The sequence below is a fragment of the Halyomorpha halys genome, unplaced genomic scaffold, assembly GCF_000696795.3.
Source record: "Halyomorpha halys isolate HHAL.00 unplaced genomic scaffold, Hhal_1.1 Scaffold871.1, whole genome shotgun sequence".
Taxonomy (NCBI): Eukaryota; Metazoa; Arthropoda; class Insecta; order Hemiptera; family Pentatomidae; genus Halyomorpha; species Halyomorpha halys.
Window position 1 is genome coordinate 303,993 of NW_027114389.1, and position 19,973 is coordinate 323,965.

Here is a 19,973-nt window from a genome sequence, read left to right on the forward strand (position 1 = left end):
ACATAAAGGCTTATACAACAAGTTGCTGAGAAAATCCGCTAGGAACTCTTATGCATTTAACGTTTAACATGACTTCAAATAGGGCTGCTCACAATCCTATAGTTATAACATTTAACATGGTAAAACATATAACATTTAACACAACATCATGAATACCCCTCATATAGTTAAAGGACTTACCATTCTGACACAAGATATAACACTTAAAACAGAAAAAAAAGTATTCAAAAATAATTGGTGCTCAACTCTACACACCTCTTTAATTAATTTATTTTCTGAAACAATAGGTATTTTAAATAAATGATTATGTGTTTTTAGGTTGGCATTTCTCATTTGCCAACATAATATTCATCAAAAAATTTTTTGAAATTCTATTTAAATTCAAACGATATATTGAAATATAATAAGGTATTTATAGTTGACAGTAGATTAATATGAGATGGTCAGAGTTGCGGTTAGCAAAAAATACACAAATGACCGAAACTTATTTATTTGTGCCGACGTTTCGACCTGAATTTTAGGCCTTCATCAGGGCTGAAAAAAATAAACAAAAAAAGAGACATCAACCATAAAGAAGCATAAAAATTCCTTTTTATTACTATACTGAGTTAGGGTTATAATATCTTCTTTTTTTTTTTTAAGGTACTATTTTTTTAAATTTATTTATGAATTTTAAGATTTTAAGGAATTTTTAACCTTCATCATAATTTTAGAATAATTTAAACATTTTAGTGTTGGCAACTCTCCTCTCCTCTTGGATCTGGACACCAATTATTTTTGAGTATTTTTTTTTGTTTAGTTTTTTAATAGTTATATCCTATGTCTGAATGATAAGTCCATTAACTATGTAATGTGTGTATTCTTTCATTTGTACAATAATGCCCTGATGATGTCAGAATGGGCGAAAATTTGGCAAGATCGATAAATTAATCTTTTTGAGACTACAAAGGCCTTTTAGTATACTTAAACTCATAAATAGTCTCCGCTCTTTTGTTGACTTTTGCTTTATTTGAACAAACTAATGAGCAGGTGATAATAAAAGTAGTAGAAAATTTGTATGCGTCGCAGAATGGGAATTGTTGATGAGTAGGATTTATAGATCTTGAATGAACCACCAAGAGTTAATGCAGTTTTAGGTTTAACTAATCTAGGACTAAGGCAGTCATCATGTTGAGCAACTCAAAAGAAACTGATCAGGACTCCAATTACAAACCAATCCACTATGAATCATAACCAATGTTATCATTGGTACACCACAGTTTAGACCAGCGGCCGTCAAACTTTTTGACCGCACGGACCAGTAAATTCATAATTTAAATCCCGTGGACCACTAATAGGATTTTTTAAATATATTTATAGAAAAAAAAATATGATCTAAGAACACATAAAATGTACCTACTTAATAAAATGAAACTATTAATTTTATACAAATTATGAAAGCTTTATTAATAAACCATAATAAAATAAAGAAAAACTGTAAAAACAAAACAATTAAAAAATGGTTTAAGTACATTAAACTTTTAATATTATACATTCCTAGTGTGATGAATGTTCCTGCTTACTCGAAATAAGATTATGGATATTTGGATTCAATGTTGTTGTTACTGCAAAATGGAGAACTCCACTTATTTCAAGCTGAGATGAGTACCGTGTTTTGATGGCTCTGATTGATGAAAAGGACTTTTCACATAAATAAGATGTGGAGAACTGAACCAGAATTTTCATCGCCTGTTCACTAAGAAAAGGGTATTCACTTTTTATGAAATAAAATAAATAAACAACTGATATACATATGCGACGTGCAGGAGAGTGAAACATTAGAAGAGTGCGAAACGAGATGAGACAAAACATATAGCTAAAAAAATGCAGCTGCAGCAGTATGACATTTACCGTTGCGTTATTCTATGAAATAGTGTTTTTATAACTTTTTACTTATTGTTATGAATTGAATTATGTTTCAATACATCTTAAAACATAACTTAACATGGTGAGTAAGTATATTCCACATTTGTCTGGGGACCAACAAAATTTCCTCATGGACCACCACTTTGGCAACCTCTGGTTTAGACTTATAGTAAACCACGTATAAGCATATAGAGCTAATAGCCACAAACCAATATATAAGGCAAAAACCAATCCTTCAATTCTATTGTTTAAAATTAGTACCATTTCTCTTCCAGCATGTTCAATTTAGTTTAATAATATTTCAGTAGTTTTATTCTTAGAACAAATATATAATATCTGTATAAGTATAAAGCATTTAAGTGCAAAAAATGTCGATTTTGAGTTAAATATATAGTCAGACACAGAAAAAAATAAACAAAGTTCAAAAATTAAATGTATGTACTTTATTTATAAAATTGTATATTACAATAATATCCGGGTTAAAACTAATTTAACGGATAAGTTTTTATACAGAATTTTTTGTCTCCTAAAAAATCAAGAATAGGGGCTTCAATCATACTTATCAGTACAGATATTGTATTTTCAGGGAGTAGAAATTTACAATTGAAATTGTAATTCATTTTTATTCAATTGGAAAGCAAACCATATCTGACCTATGGCCGAAGTTTTTCTCCTTATTAAATTTATATAAGAAAAATAAGATAATTTTTCAATTGTCCATACTCACAAAAATGTCATTTTTACAAATTATAGCTCTTCCTTTGCACTTGAAGGTTCCACTTTTTCAACTTTTCCTTTCTGTAATAAAAACAATGTAAATTATAAATTAATGCTAAATATTATTACAGATAATAATGCACCACAAGGTAGTAATAATATACCATAAGGTAGTAATGATGGGCTAAAAAGTGAAATCTTGAAAACAGAGGTAACAGTGACCTAGTGATAACATGTTCTTGTAATAGGTTGTTTTAGAAACCTCTAAAATCACTATTTGTCACAACAGTTGCTCGATTATTTATAATACTCAGAATAATATTGGCAAGAAAGTAATTTTGTTTTTTATGTGAAATAAAATTCAATTTTTCATAAACAAAAAATGAACTTTCATCAGTCAAATATCTTCAATTTGGTTTGATATCTTTTTTTTATCTTTCTGGTAATTTCATGATCCCGTGTTATGATAGCAAAAAACTTTACCAAGATTTGAGGTCGTAATGGTTACTGAAATTTTAACCATTTTAAAACTTAGAAATAAATGATAATCTGATGGTACAAGATCGGGGATGCAACATCACATCCCAACCAAGCTCCAATCGTGTCTTTAGTGTTGTGCTAAAAATGTGCCTCGTGTTATTGTGGTGAAAAAAGATTCCTTTGCAATTTTCCAATTCTAGTGTTATATCTTTAATCGTTTCCTCCAGTTTTGTAAATGTTGGCAGCAAACATCTGAGTTGACCGTTCAATTACTTGAAAATAGCTCAAAATACCCAACAACATTGTGATCCAACCAAATTGACAGCATATTTTTCTGGTGTGATTCAACTTTCGATATAGTTTGTACTGGTTCATCGTGCTTAGATTATGATCTTTTTCGATTAATATTATAGTGGACGATCAATTTTTCATCACAAGTGATAATCTGTTTTAATAAAGGTTTGACTGCATTACGTTTAAAATATGTATCACAAATATTGATTAATGAGTAAAGTAAATTTCTTTCAATTCGTGCAGAACCCAATTATTAAAATTCTTAACAAATTCAAGATGTTTTATTTGATTTTCAATTATTCTTTGTGATACTTTTAACAGTTTTGCAATCTTTCACAACATTATATGACAATTAGATTCAATTATTTGGCTTTTATTTAAATATATTTATTTAAACTCCTTGAGATTAGTTTTTATTGTTTAAATAAATTAATTAAGTTAAATCTCAAAACACTCTTTACTATTTCTTTAAAAGTCCAATGTTTTGGTCAGTTCAGCCATCTTCAAGGCCAATCTTAAACATAAATTTATACCTCACATCCAATTATTTAAAAACTTTTTGCAGGCTATTCTAATATTAATATCTGTTACATCAGCCTATTTTGTCAATTTTCTTTCTCAAGAAAGTGATAATAGTATTAACTTGATCTGTAATTAAAAGTTATAAAAATTAATGGAATAGTGACAAAGTAGGGTGATTTGACTGATATTAATGACCTGAGCAGAATATCCTGAAAATGTTTTTAAATTATAGGATGTGAGGTGTAAATTTATATTTAAGATTGTCATTAAGGATGGCCGAAACGTTGAACTTTTAAAGAAATAATTAAGAGTGTTTTGAGATTTAATTTGGATACTAATTAATTTATTTAAACAATATGGCTTTCATTTCATCAACATCAATTTTCATATATCAACTAGAATGTAGTTCTTCTTACAATAAAAAATTCCAGAATTAGACATATGACTTCTATTAAACAATAAACACTATAAAATTCACAAATATTTTTGTGAATCTCAGTTGCTTTCTAGCATTTATGATTAAAACAAAGTAAAATGTGTCAAAAATGTTTATTTTTGCACTCCATGTTAAAGCTTCCATAGCAAGCTTAAGGTATCGACTACCAAATCTCAAAAAGAAAAAAATTTAATATTGACCAAAGAATAACAAAAGGAACATAATGCTATATCTACTGGTACAAACCGAAATTACTTTCTAGTCAATTTTATATTTATAGTATTTGGAATTATGTAATTCAGAGAGAGGTAACAGCTACCCCATAAATAATAAAAATTTCACTGTTTAGCCAATCACTACAAGGTAGGTACACTTACACTTGAATGCTTTCCATAATACGGCTTATTCTCGATCAAAACTTCTTCACACCGATCTTGTTCAATCAGGTAGTCTTTGGCTTCCCAAGCCTGAGAACCATCTTTAAATAAGAATATTGCTCTGTTGTCCTCGACTAAATACCTGCAAATTGAATTTTTTTGTAGTTAACAGTGATGTTAATATAATACAAAGGAAATTTTTAAAATCTGCCAGTACATAAGTTATGGTAGCTTCATTACCTTTTCTATTAATTAGTTTATTTAATCTTTCAAATAAACAATATTAAAGGTACTTAAAAATTATGATAGAAAAGTTTTTACTTTTCTGTTGATTTGAAAATTCATATTTAAGAGTTTCTTGAGCTGAGAAAAACAATTTAACAAAGGAATTTACTATGGAATGAGATCAGGCACTTTTGATTATTTTCTCTTTCAGCTATAAATAAAATTCTTTCATAGCTTATATTCATCGATTTGATATTATTAATGAGGTCGGGGTGTGGTCAGTAAAGATACATGAAAAAGTTTCTATAACATTCGAGACATATATCTACCTTATCTAAGAAAAAATAGTGGATGAATTTGATAAAATTTATACCTCATCAACTAAGCACAAACCCTGAAAATTGAATTAAAAGAATTAGGTGTTTTATCCATTACATGAATTTGACTACAGACAGACAGAACCACATATCTTTATAAATAAATAAATAAATTCACATATCTTTTTGTGAACCTCAGTTGCTTTCTAACATTTATGATAATAAAAAAGTAAAATGTGTCAAAAATGTTTATTTTTGCACTTCAGGTTAGAGCTGACAGCAAGAAAACTATATGAAACTTGTTTCCATAGCAAGCTTAAGGTATTGACTACCAAATCTCAAAAGACATACAGAACCAAACTTGTTACTTAATGTCCGTAGCGTAAAATGCAAGTTGAAATTTTTGATTTCAAGGACAATTTTTTTCACGTCTTGCATAGGTACCTTCTACCTACCTTCAGTAGTGCCAAAAAGCCAAAAATATAAATATTTAAATAAAAAAAAATAAATCTTAAACATAAAATAAACTATAATATATATTTTATTTGTTTTAGGGTCAGACTCGTACAAAAAGAAAGAGGGCCTGGGAGACTTAAGGTGAGGATGTGTACATTCCGAAGTTTAATTAATTTTAATATTTCAAATTTGTCACAGTGGGTTTGCAAATGTTTAGTAAGTAGGTACGGAAAAATTAAGAAAAATAAAATTTTTTGTTGGAAAATGTACAAACAGTAAAAAACAGAGATGGAAAGCCAAGTTGTAAATTGTAAAAACAATATAAACTATATTCTGCAAATTTAAAAAAAAAAGAAAGAAGACAGTTTTAAAACATAAGAAATCATATTAAGCTATAGAGAAAATAGGATAACAGCCTGAAATATATAAAATCCTTGAAGTAATGCAAAGTTAGAGCTTAATAGTGGTATATAATAGTACTATAATATATAACAGGAAGATGGTCTGGGTACAGTAAAAAAATAATGTAGTAATAATAATATAAATAATTTAGCAATAAACACAAAAAGATTACACTGATTTAACAATAAAAGAAATGATTGCAGGATATTTTTGGTAGTTATATAACATATCACAGGTATTATGTATAATTCAAGTATTATTCAGATTTCACTATTGGGGGATATTACCCGAATTACTATAATTTTTCTGATATTGCTGGAGTGGACTGTATTTGAAATAAAATCAATTATTGGGTTGTAAAATAAGTTCGTAGCGTTTTTTACTGGTGATTTCAATAAAAACTTTTGATTTTTAGAAATACTTTAGCCATCTTTTAGCTAATTTTTTAATTCCATCCTCCCAGAACTTCTCATATTTCTGCCTAATGAACTCCTCTATGTGCGTTTGCAGTCCTCAAGCGAATTAAAGTGTTTTGAAGGGCCCGAAATAAGTGAAAATCTGTTGGGGCAAGGTCTGGTGAATAGGGTGGGTGGGGGATCACATCCCAGCCAAACTCCAATAATTTCTACCAGGTCGGCAAAGACATGTGAGGACGTTATTTATTTAAATTTAGTCATCATCAATAGCTGAAGGATGACCTGAGCACTTTGTGTCTTCCAAATTAAAATTTCCAGATCTGAGCCGAGCAAACCACTTATGGAAGGCGATTTCTCCTAAAGCATCATCACCATACATACTGCAAATTTTGTTAACTGTCTGCGCAGTGGATTTTCTTTTTGAGAAACAAAAAATCATTAAATGATGAAAATGAATTTTTTTCTCTTCCATTTTGAGCAAGCAAAATGCCACCAAGGGATTTGGAATCTCGGTTGAAACTGATGCATAAAAGCACCTTAACTAATCTTTTTTTAGAATATGTAAACATTATTGACAAAGTAATCATGATTTTATAAACAGAGAGGATTAAATTGAAATATTGATAAATGCTACCAACTTATTTTACAACCCAATATAATGAAGAACAAAATGAAAATAAACCTTTATTCTTGTTATATTTATGAAACAATTGATTATTTGTTTTGCCGAAAGAGTTACAATATAGTTGTTAGAATTTGGACTATTGATAAGTTTACAAGGAATAATGGAAGGGATTATATGTCACTTGGTTTGATATTCTAGTGATGTTCTATTCGATGTTCCGATGGAACGGGTTTCTCTCTTGTTATTTTCTTCTATCATACTGCCGCTGCCATTCCTCTTGCCTGAGTGTGGTGAAGTTCCACTCACTCATGTTGTGTTTTAGAAAGTGGTGTTGCCTTTTTAAAATGTGCTAGCTCTTATTTTTACCTGTAGAAGTCAATATGGCTACCAACTCTCTTCTTCCATGTTTTCCATAGAGGGCAACATCTCCAAGACACATAAAAAATGTTGAGGGGGCATCCTCAAACATATTGATAGAGCAGATATTTAAAATTTCAATAAAAACTAAATAGCGTAACAAAACATCACGTAATTATAACATTTCCATTTAATTTGTTTAGTCAACAGACTGCACCACAGTATTCTTCAATAGTATTCCACTTATCTCTTATATCATACAAAACTGAAGACAGAAAACTGTAAGTCGATTCTAATAGAGCCTACCCAGACTTTGTGACTCCACTAAACTATCAAATTCCTCTCTTATCCAATACTTACAAACCAAAATCCTTCATCCTCTGATGTACCTGAAAGAGTATATACTCAAGACCTCCTAATGTAGAAATGTTACCGAAGTGCTATCATGAGAAGTTCCTACACATATCCTTCATATATAGAAGCTTATTGTATTTTTAGTTTATATTTCAAGCAATAATGGAAAAAGAATTTTTTTTTGTATAGATTCAATTAATAAATTTTTACAAACAATGAGGACAATAGACAAAATGGAAGTAATGAAAAGATAACCAGAGCTTTAAGTATAGTTTCTCTATAATTACTGATGATGTTTTTATTGCCGTTTATGTCACATTCCAAATCGCAAACAATAAAAGTAGCTCAAAAACAAACAAATTCCACCCTTAATGCATTACTAAGATAACTGAAAAATATAATTTTAAAGAAAATGGATTTCAATTTTTTTTTTTTATATATATATTAAAACTTATTCTTGCAAGAGGAAAAACTTTAAAATTTATCAGTTTTTCCATTCTCAGTAATTGAAACAAAAACAGATAAAACATTTTAGAAAACATAAGAAATTTCACATCATCAAACCAGCCTCAGATAGATGAAATATTTTTATTTGTTAATTAATTTAGTTTAACACTATTGAGCTCACCAACTAAAGCAGGAGAGGTTATTCAACAGGTTACCAATCTATTCTAGCAGCCCGAGTGTGAAGGTAGAATTATTATGAGGACCCACCAAACATTAAAGTCAAATCTTACAGAGCGGATTCGAACCAGTGGTACTTCTGACTCAAGAATGCTTCAATATAATCCTTGCCACCAGTCTCCATTTTAATTGATAAAAATATGTTTTATACAAAAAACTTGATACTGTATATATTTGTAAATAAATAAATTCATATATCAATCTAATTATAATTAATGTGAAACACTAAAGATTCAAATATGTTGTTATAAAAATGTGGAATCAAAAACAATTAAATTTGTTTAAATTGACAAATAAAAATATATAAACTAAGTACCTTTCAGCTTGGATATGATTATTCCATAGGCTGGTCTGCCACAACTTAGTAATAGTTTCTGTCTCCTCTCTCGTCGGGTTACCGCTAACAATCACAAAGGACATCAATGTCCTTCCTTTTTTAGTCAGTTTTAATAATTGTTCTGGATCAGAGCCTTTAATCTAACATTAAGCAAATATCAGAATATATGAAACCAAAGCAATGAAGGAGCACATAAGATGACAATTACCTTGTTGAAATCTAGAGAGGGCTGTGGTCTAAGGTGTTCTGGAAGCTCATCTGGTTCCAATGGTTCTTCGTCTTCCTAATTATCAAAATTATCCTTATATGACTAAACTAGACCAACTTTATCAAAATATTTTCAGTAAACACTAATCTGAAGTTTAAAGACTACATCTAACACACATTTATGAAATAAGGAAAGAGAAAAATTTACACTTCTAATAATCATAAATGAGTTATAAATTTTAAGGCTAACCTTTAGAACATATTCTTTTACAAAAGACCTTTAAACCCAATTTGGTAAGGTCAGTATTAACACGATAATAACACTGACACTTTAGTCTATAACTGAAGCAGTAAGTTACCATAGTTTTCATCTGGATTGTCACCTTATCAGGAATTACCATATCAATATTAAACTAACCCAAACCTACACATGGATGGCAATGCAGTATAATGTTGCCAATCGAATATCTAGATTGAAAGTAGATACAGCCATACTCATTTATAAAACAATATTAAGGCCATTACTTAAATACAGTTATGAAGTCTAGGGAGCAGCATCCAGTATGAAATAAAAAAAATTACAATCATTCTAAAACTAAGTCCTAAAAATTGCAGATGCTGCTTGGTTTATAAGAAATAATCAATTTTTGTCGATCTCACAAAATTCCATTTCCAGTTAACAACAGATAAAGGTTCAGTGTCTTATAACATAAAAATCCAACTTAATCTGGAACACTTATACCCAAACTAATGTAAGATATTTTACTATAAAATATATATTAATCAATTTTTATTACCATTTCAATTTATTCTGTTTCTTTTTTCATTAAAAAGTCAGCTGATTATCATGTTAATTCTTTAAATATTAATTGTACAATTTCTGTAAAATATCGAATTAAAAAATAAAAACTAAGATTTTCTTTATGGAATTTCATGATGAATACAACAGGTAGTTAAACCATAACCAAACCAATATTGTCTGTCTATTCCCACTGTTAAACATATTTTTGAAGAATGCCCTCACTATATACCAACAATGAACAGGACTGACCCAAAATTTATCTGAAGCTCTCACAGATGAAGAAACTAAAGTTATATTGGTACTTGAATTTTTTTAAGTTCACTACTTCCTTTCTAAATTATAGCTCTTCTTAGATTTTAATTGTATGCGTTTATTTAATTTATTTCAAGATGGAATCGTGTGCCTATGGGCATGAGTGAATGTGTGTGGCTTTGTAATTGCAGCATTTCATAGATGTTGATGACCAAAGGGTTTTACGTCTTTAAACAAAAACAAACCAGCAAAAGTAAAATTATTCACTAATCTGAACTAGTGTAATTTATTATTTTTTTTTTCCGCTCAAGTCCACCATTGAGTATCTGTGCAGCCCCAGAGTGGCAATATCAAGATTCATTTTTCAAGGCCACTGCAAAATAAATGAGTGGCCCAGGTGGAAATCAAACCCACAACCTTTAAAAGGAAGCAGACTTGGACCTGCCCAAACATGCTATATCAAGTCCTCAGTATTTTTTTTCTCAAATTGAAAGGAAGCGTGTATCAAGGAGGTAGAATTATCGCAACTTCTCCTCAGTTTGTTGCTTTTTCCTTATATTTTAATGTAAAATATAAGGTATCCAAATGGACAATTGAACGTTGTGTATAAGTGAGTACACACTCATCCATTTTGTTTGAGAGACAATTATGAACTGCTACCTGTAAGCCTATGATTTATCATGTTAAATAATGTAGAGAATTTAAAATAACACTTGTAATAATCTCAGGATAAAAGAAACTAATTTAAGTTTGTCATTTACAACACATTTGATTACCCATAAAGATATAATAATGAATGAACAAATGAAAAAGATTGATAATGAATACTTATTATCAAATTCAATCAATAACCATCTACACCAATTGATAATTAAAACATTTGAAAATAGTTGAATCAACATTGAGCAGTAATTAAAAAAGTATATTTTTCAAGAAAGGCTTGAGGCATGCATTGTGGCCTAAACAAATTATTGAGTAAAAATTAACTTTAAATACTTTGCTAAACCCTTCCATAAATTCAGGTGTGAACAAAGGGCAATATAAATAGACCTGGTAAACACTCCATTATATATACCAGTTAATATTCCTTCTCATTATTATTTTGACGACTCCCAAGTACAAAAAATGTTTACTTCTATTCTTTATACCTACCTCCCATTGGTCCAGAAGTCTTTCCATGTCGGCATCAGTAAAGTCTCTTATGTCTTTTTTAGCCCAGTCAGGCTTCACATCGCCTCTTTTACATAAAACCAGAACGCAATGGATCAATAAAAACAGACATAACTTGAGGCGAAACATTTTCAGGACTATAAACTAAGTATAAACAGTTATCTCCAAGTTCAAACTATGAGCAGGTTATCAGATGACAGCTAGATACTGAAATAATCGATATGTCGGACTTAAAATAATAACGTTAGTTCATTAGAATAATAAAAGAATCGAAAACAGAACTTGCGATTATATCTCAATATAATACGTTAGAAAACAATATTAACAATTCAAAATTTCATCCATAATTACGAAAACATCTTTGAAAGCCTTTCTGATTTGTCCTTAATGAAAACCGTCTTCTCCCTCTCATCAAATGGGCTATGGATTATAAAATAAATGGAAAATTACCTTAATAAGATATTGCTTTTAATCTATTTCATGATAATCCGCATCTACCCATGGGGTAATCGCAGAGTGAAGTTTATTGGTCTGTGATCATGGAATACAACAAAAAATAAACCTCAATATAATGAAAATTTAATTTTTTGATAGTTTTTACCTCTCTTTGGAAAATTATGATTAGTCAATTAGTGATTTCTTTTGCTGACAAGTTGCATGCTTCACTGATTGTAAAAAAATATAAAAGATCGAAAATATTTGAGTCTTTAAACAACTTAGACCCTTCTATAAATTTTATTTACTAATAGTTACGGTACATAAATATCTTCAAAAAGGACATAAAAATAATAAATATCCTTTCATTGTCATTGGGGTATTTTAAGGTGAGTTCTGAGCCCGCTGCGTACAAGGTAGCACGGTGGCGCTTCTTGGACAACCGTGGGGTGGGAGCTCTCTTCTGTTGATAAAGGATAATCAGGATTTTAGACAGTCTGAGACCCTTCTCTTGATGAGGATGTCAATGAAGAGTACAGTACTTTGCCACAGGAACTTAGGGTACCTTAGAACTGTAGCGACGCAGATTCGTATCCGGCCTGCGCAGGTTGAATTTTATTTTTTGTGGTCTGACGGAGGGAAAACTTAACCCTCCCACTATTGATAGAACAGCTTGGTTACTAACAGGGAAAAACTCCGTATGTCAGAAATGGAAAATTAGGGCGTAAAAAAAATCAAAAAAATTTTATGTGCAAGGGGCTTATGAACTCCGGCACTGAGTGGAGCTGGAGTTCAAAACGACCGCTATCTTAATTTAGTTACATTTATACCTCTTTGTCAAACATGGCTATGGTTTGTTTTGTATACATTCAAGTGTCAAAATCTTTCGGTACTTATCGAAGTCATTGAATATTTTTTGTTCACGTGATATTAACACGAATTATGAATTATGAGAATGGTTATATAAGCAGTACAATACATTTATACCATGGAGTATAGCTTTGAAAGTGACTACCAATGCAAAACTCAACATTATTCATTTTCAATGTTTTTGAAAACCATTTTAAATACCATTGTGATTTCTGTTGATCAAATAGGAGTTGTACCATGGTGTTTGATTTGGTGGTTTATTTGGTTCTTGGTTCACACAGTTTACAAAAAGCTATTCTTAGTATGTTTGATAATTAACATTTGTTATTGATATCTGACTCCAATCTCTTACTAATTCTCATTTTACTTTCAGTTGTTGCTTAAAAGAATTTCAATTAATGAAGAAGAAAGTAAGGAGTTAGTTAAGCTTTATTGGAATATAGCTTTCACTTCGATAACTGTGCCTTTTGCATTGCAAAACTTAAAATTGACATATTCAGATGTCTTAAATAAGTTTTACTATATTTTACAAAACCATATTTCAACTTGGTTTTCTTCAGATCCAGTCCCCTCTATTCATATTAAATTATCTTATGTCATTTTGTCTGGTTATTATTTAAACAATGTATGTGAGATATGCATTGTAAAAGGACTTCATAGCTTGGAATTTATTTTAAATGAATTGCTGACTTTGTTTTTCATATCAACTTTTCCATTAAGGTATGAGTATTGTAATTGTTTTAAACTGGCTTTATCATTACTTGGTGTACATGAAATATGTCTTATTTCAGATGTGTTCAGTTTGGTGTGGCTGTTACTACTATGATTAATTCTGTTGATTTCTTTTTATCTATTTCTAAGCTGTTTTCTTGTTTTTGTGATATTGCACAGACAAAATATCTGAGGTTTTTTATCTACTTATTTTTATTGCTTCATTCAGTCCTGTGGTAAGATATATTCTATATTGTACAGTTATTTATATTGTATTTTTTTAGATTAAAGTATTTTTAAAATATAATGAACATCATTTCATCTCAGCAAATAAATAATTGTGAAAGAAATTGTAACATTTGATAAGAATAATACATAACTAACATTAGCCAGTAGTTACGGTTATTTTTTATATGATGTAGAAATCTACTTTTACAACTTAATTTACTTTTTATCACAAGTCGATTTAATCACATGTTTACTAGAGTACAAGTATCTGTTAAATGATGTACCGTTCTGGGTTATAAGGGCCATTTTAAAAACAATTGCCATTTTGACTCTTTGTCAGAAATCCTTAGATTGAAAATTCACCTTGTGTTTTATTGGAATGCCTAGTTATTCATTTATTTCTAGTTTATACTTAACTCCAATCCTTTGAACACAATCTAGCCAAATAGTTTTGTTTAAGATTGGCGAGTTTTTTCTTAACAAAAACTAAGAAACATTTAGAAGTTAGTCACAATAAATATCAATGTTTGATGTTGATTGCTGATTGATTTAGTGAATTTTTACTGCTTCAATTAATTTCCTAAAACAGTCTTTTAAATTTCAGGGCTGCTGTATATTTTAATATAGTTCCGAGATATTTCATGTACATTTCTTTGAAAAAAATGAGATATGAAAGTGATATGAAGCATTTCTCTTTTTACTTGCTTTTGAATGGATCTCTTCTGTGTCTTTACTTATTGATACTAGCGAAATCTGTAACTATCAACTATATTTTAAGAACCTAGAAATTTAAGAATTACTTAGACGTGCTGAATTTACTATGCACTAAATATTTTTAGACTGTCACTTCGATGGTGGTTCATTTTGTTAAAAGTCAGCCTACTTTAATGGGTACAGCACATGAAGCTAATGGAAATGCACAAGAGATTAAGGCAGAGGATGAAAAAATAGAAAGGACTAGAGCAGAAAAGAAGAAAGAAAATCTTCAAACATTATATCAAACAGTTAAATGTAAGAATTACTATTTACTTATCTGATGTTAATTTTGTTTTATTTATATTTATAATGAAATTACAAACCAAGAGTTTGGTACTACATCAGCATGCTTGAACGTTTTATTTGCTGGACTTTATTAAACTTTGATCCCATATGATTTACAGAAATCATTTTTTTATGATCATGTTATGTTAAAAAGTATTGTTGAAGCTCTTGCGTTAATGTATATTAGTCCATTATATGACAGTATAATGTCGATATCTTACTTCACAATGGTGCTAGATACATTCCCACTAACTTTATAAAACATGGATTTAAAGGCTCTCTTAGGAAATAAAACTTTTTAATTAATTTTCCGAAAATAGAGAAACTGTAATTTTAGTTTTTGTTACGTTAGTGAAAATGTACTTAACCCCACCGTGAAGTAAGCCATCAATATTTGAACCTTACCCCTTTTAAAACTGGATGGTTGTCTCAAGATCCATGAAGATTTCCGTGAACCTAGTCTAGTGTGAGGGACGTGACGGTCATGTGGGTTGTGGCGCAGGTCCCTGTGCACTCGGTTCGGAACGTTGTGGGTTCGACCACCTGGGGCAGTTGAAGATTCATTTTTTGGTGATCAATCTTTTTCAATCATTTTCCGAAAAATGAATCTTGACACTCCTACCTTGGTTCCTTGGTTAGTATGCAGCGGCAACCCAGGTAGCCGTCAGGGGTTGGCAAATAGAATCACTAGGCCCACACTGCCGGACTTGTTCCACCACCAAATACCAGTACCAGTACTTGTTGTCTAGTGTGAATATTAAGGTTGGTTGATTTATTTATTTGAATCAAGTTATATTGGATTGAGCCAATTAAAATCATGTAGCTAAAATCCAGATATTACAGTGAGATAAGTACAGTTTAAAAATTATTTAGTTATGACTAAAAGTAAAACTTTCAGAACAACTCTTGATGGAAGTTTTTAATATATTGTGCAAACTTTCCAGTATGTACCATCATCCTAAGCACTACAGTCTGTTATTGGATCTTGGTTGCCTCTTTCCACTTTTCATTTTACTTCTGTTATTATGCTGAACAGCTTCTTTAGGGTTAAAGATTCTTCCACCTACACAGTATGGTCGTACTATCTGGATATACATTACCATATCTGGCTCCGTATATAGGTTGGCCAGTTTGTGATTATCTCTTATACATTATTCCATGACTGAACGATATATTTTTCGAAGTATCTTCATTTCAAAAACTAATTGTTTTCTATCGCTCCTCTTCATCATCCTCTAGGATTCAGAATCGCCCATATGAGCACTTTGTCCAGTAGCGACTTTTTAGATCATGGTAGCAAATGTTTTTTGGTATACTTCAGGGCAGGGTACCATAATAAAAATTAAGAATGACTATACTGTATTTCAATTTTATTTTGTAATGAAACAAATCTTTATGGATTGTTTTATTTAATGAATAAAATTTATTTTTATGTTGAACTACTAAAATATATATCTATAAAATTCATTTTATTTTTTTGTATTGTTTTACTCAAAACAAGCATTATCTCAATTCCTACTTCTGGACTTACATCAATTTCATATTACAGGGTTTTCTTGTTATTATTGCTATTAATTTATCAATTTAAACCATTTATGTTATGTATAAGAAGGTGATCAGGGTTGCGGTCAAAAGAGACTTTTTTTTTTTTCTCTTTTGACCGCAACCCTGACCATCTTCTTATATATAAATTTTTACTAATTGATTTTATTTAAAGGTGCTATTCGGATTAAAAGAAAATTAACAAAAATAAGGAGCAGACTAAATGAATCTGGCAGTACCAAAACAATGTAAGCCTTTTCAGTAGTCTTAGCATTTTTATTGAATAATAATAAAAATTAAGTTCTATTGCAGTAATAATTTGTAATGAGATAATGTTAATCTACTTTGTAATGTTTCTATCCTATTCAAAGAAGCAATTAAAGTAAATATGTAAAAAACTTTGAACTTTTTCAGTGATTTGAATCATCTGAGTAATGGTCATAGTGATGTACCCAGTGAGCCGCTATTGTTACAACCAGATAAGAAAGAAGAGACGGAAGAGCTGATCGAGAGATAATAAAATGGTTAAAAATGTAATTTTAACAATTAAATAACAAAGATTCTAGTCATTAACATGCTTTATATTTGTATTTATTAAATATGTTATGGATTTTTTTTTTTAATTTTGTGATTTTTGTATATTAAAAAGAAAGTTAGTGAAACGTAATTTATTTTATTTATCATCCACATGAAAAAATAAAGTCTTGAAATATGTTTTAAATTAACACATTTGTAAAGGGTCTGGGAGTGGCACCGACTATGCACTGTGCTACCGACTCCAAGGACTCAGGTTTAAATCTGGCTGTGGAAGATAATTATTTTCTGTTTCACGGTAGCTGTGAGTCAGCACTGTGAGTTTGGGAGCCCTCCTGGGTCTACCTAGCCTCATAAAGTGTAAAATCAACCCCCTTAATTAGGTAATAATCTGGCGTTCAAGCATGATTCTGACCAAATCACCTCCTTGCACAACTGTTGGTCTAGTGACAGTAGTTCCTTGAAAAGTACTTCATCCGTGACCCTTTATGGGTTGTAGTGGTGCTAATTTATTCATTTTTTTTTCAATAAAGGGTATTAAAATACTTCTCCAGTTTCCTGATTTTAGGGCTAGGTTTATCTAGTGGTGCACAATCGCAGGAGACACAGTTTAAAAAAAATATTTGTTTAAATAACAAAGAAAGTGATCGTATTAAATTTTCTCTTTTAATTTTTATTAATGTAATTATTTTTTAATGTAGTTCATAATTTTCACAAAATAAATTTATATAGAAAATCATGTTTATAGGTTCATTGAGTTGAAATAGTCTCGCAAAACTGTGCGTGCCTTAACCAATGATTCCGAAACGAAACATTGAATGGAACTAAAATTACAAATATAAGTTACGTACATGCCTGTGATGTAATAATAATTTTTTCGTTAAAATTGAAAATATTAAATAATGAATTCTATATATTTTTACAACTTTCTCCAAAACAGCTTTGATTTTGATTAAACTAATATCAGTTGTGGTTTAACAAAAATTAAATTGTCTTAAACATCAGATAGGTCTTATTCTCATTAAATAAATTTTAATTTAGTAAAAACTATCAAGACTTGTGAAATGCCTAATAAATATTAAAGGAGTAAAAATAAAATACCATATTTTTATTCAGCATCTACATATCGCACTAGTATTTCTAAAGTGACATAAGTCTAAAACTTACATTTCTGGAAATGTGACACTCCTGCCTATGGAGGGGAAATAGCATTAAGGCAGCAAGAGTGACACAAGTGCCCTCTGGCGGACAAGCTCTGAAGCTAGGTTGATACAGTTTTGATGATTCATAAAGATATATTTACCAATTTCTTTCATAGTCATAACTCAAAAACACCAATTTTTGAGTTGTGTCACTTTAGAAATACTAGTGCGATATGATAGTAGTTACAAATAATACAATTATTTCAGCACTGTATGTTCTATAGATATTTTAATGTTTGTTATATAAACATAAACATTACCTGTAAAAATAATTGATAAATATTATTAAATTTAAAATAATGGAGCATTATTTATTTAATTTAATAGGAGAATAAATTTTATAGATACAATTGTTGAGAAGAAAATGTTATTTTCATCAATAAAGGAATTATACAAGGACCTAATAGATAAAAGAGAACAACATATTTTTCTTCTGAAATGCAGATCTTCCGTATATTCTTTCTTTAATTTTAAAAAGTCTCTTCTAAACCTTAATTAGAGAAATCATCCAACATATTGATACTATTTTTTCTAAAATTTCTAATCTTTCACATTTATTAAACTCCTTTATTGGCGAAAATAACATTTAGCTTCTCAATAATTGTGTCTATAAAATTTGTTCTTTTATTAAATAAAATAAAAAATATGAAGTAGATGAGTTGCAGTCAAAAACAACAAAAATTGTTAAAAACTATTTATTTTCTGATCATCAGGGCTAAAAAGATACAAAAACAACTAAGAAGATTTCGAAATAGTAACATATTAAGATACAAAAAGGTGAATTAAGGTAGGGTTAAAATTATGTAAACTATAAGGTTAAAAATGTACAGGAGATACAATAAATCTAAAAACAAAAAAGTAGATATGAGAAAAAAAATTTTTAAATTAAAATATGGAAAATAAAGAAGTAAGTTGAAATTAGATAAAGGTTGAGAAAGGATAAATAAAAATAAAATTAATAATAAATGAGTAAAGAACAAATCAGGACCACCCACCTAGTTGATAGCTTGGAGAAATTTGATTATAAATCAGGAGTGGCGGGGAGATGTCCGTTGACGGTATAATTTCTATTTCTAATACGTCGCGTATAAAGGAAAGATGGATAAGAATATGACTAAAAATGAAAGATGAAAAATAATACAAGAAAGAAATATAAAAAAATGATAATAATAACTATAAGAATTTTCTAATTTAGGAAAAACTAAATATGTTTGTAATTATATGGTCAATTATTTATGTATATAACTAAAAAAAAATGTTCCCCCCTCATTTCTAAATTTAATTACCTCTAAAAATTTGCGTTAAACAATTTAATGTTCTTTTAATAGAACTAACATTTTTTGCAATTTTTTTATTTATATATGTTTTACTAAAACAACCTTTTACTTTTTATTCTGTTATTAATAAAGCCTGAAAATAATATTTTTATTTCTGTCACATTTCAACTATTATCCATTAATTCCCAAGAGTCCATTTGTTTTTTAAAAAATACAGCAAGAAGTTTATTTTTTACATTATGAAAAAAGATTTCTTTACTCCTTAACTTGTAAATTTTATATATTCAAAATATTTTTGGATATACTAATAGTCATATTTAACTAGCAGGTTTTTAATTTTTTTTTTTTTAAATGCTTTTTTCTGTCGATGAATGGTTTTTAAAGTTTAATCATCAACAGTTTCTTGAATCAATCAGTTTATTCTTTTTCATTTTATTATCAGTTACTGCAGTGCGGTGAAGCAAATTAAGAGGATGTAGATGTGGACTGCAAATATTGTTATACAATGTTTATTGATACTTTATACCATTCCTACTGAATATGACTTTTATACACACTCATCAATAGTTGAGAATAAAATATTTATTGTGTTATTGTAACCATGAAAAATCTTGCTTAGATTGCCCTAGAGGTTATCATGAATGTTCAGATGTACCTGAGATATATCTTTGACCCCATAGTAACACCTATGACCAACGATTATGGACAATACTTTATCCTAGTTGACGATAATGCTCTCCCATAATGGGCCAGAATCATCCTAGAGCATCTTCATGAGGTAGGTATCCACTGAATGGA

At 29.5% G+C, this 19,973-nt stretch overlaps 3 protein-coding genes across 5 annotated transcripts in view; 2 read left to right on the forward strand and 1 right to left on the reverse strand.

Annotated features, from left to right (window-relative positions):
* Positions 1-10,494, forward strand: part of LOC106686765 (UDP-glycosyltransferase UGT5) — an 18,255-nt gene extending 7,761 nt beyond the window's left edge. The window contains exons 5-6 of one of the 3 annotated variants that reach the window (XM_067051581.1): positions 5,828-5,870; positions 10,477-10,494. In XM_067051581.1, the coding sequence (XP_066907682.1) occupies positions 5,828-5,869 (42 nt within the window). In that variant the 3' untranslated portion in view covers position 5,870; positions 10,477-10,494. Of the gene's footprint in view, positions 1-5,827; positions 5,871-8,491; positions 8,975-10,476 lie in introns of those variants that run through there. The other 2 variants (XM_014430263.3, XM_014430262.3) reach the window with 2 other exon arrangements.
* Positions 1-11,542, reverse strand: part of boca (LDLR chaperone boca) — a 14,264-nt gene extending 2,722 nt beyond the window's left edge. The window contains exons 1-5 of the mRNA XM_014430266.3: positions 11,318-11,542; positions 9,113-9,187; positions 8,884-9,044; positions 4,732-4,873; positions 2,633-2,703 (exon numbers count right to left, since the gene is read on the reverse strand). Of these exons, the coding sequence (XP_014285752.1) occupies positions 2,653-2,703; positions 4,732-4,873; positions 8,884-9,044; positions 9,113-9,187; positions 11,318-11,464 (576 nt within the window). The 5' untranslated portion in view covers positions 11,465-11,542 and the 3' untranslated portion in view covers positions 2,633-2,652. The remainder of the gene's footprint in view (positions 1-2,632; positions 2,704-4,731; positions 4,874-8,883; positions 9,045-9,112; positions 9,188-11,317) is intronic.
* A 700-nt stretch (positions 11,543-12,242) lies between these two features.
* On the forward strand, positions 12,243-16,829 carry LOC106686766 (uncharacterized). The gene is made up of 7 exons (XM_014430264.3): positions 12,243-12,941; positions 13,014-13,360; positions 13,432-13,587; positions 14,184-14,334; positions 14,419-14,590; positions 16,338-16,410; positions 16,577-16,829. The coding sequence occupies exons 1-7, from the start codon at positions 12,759-12,761 to the stop codon at positions 16,677-16,679; spliced, it is 1,185 nt and encodes a 394-aa protein (XP_014285750.1). The 5' UTR covers positions 12,243-12,758; the 3' UTR covers positions 16,680-16,829.
* Positions 16,830-19,973: the final 3,144 nt, after the last annotated feature.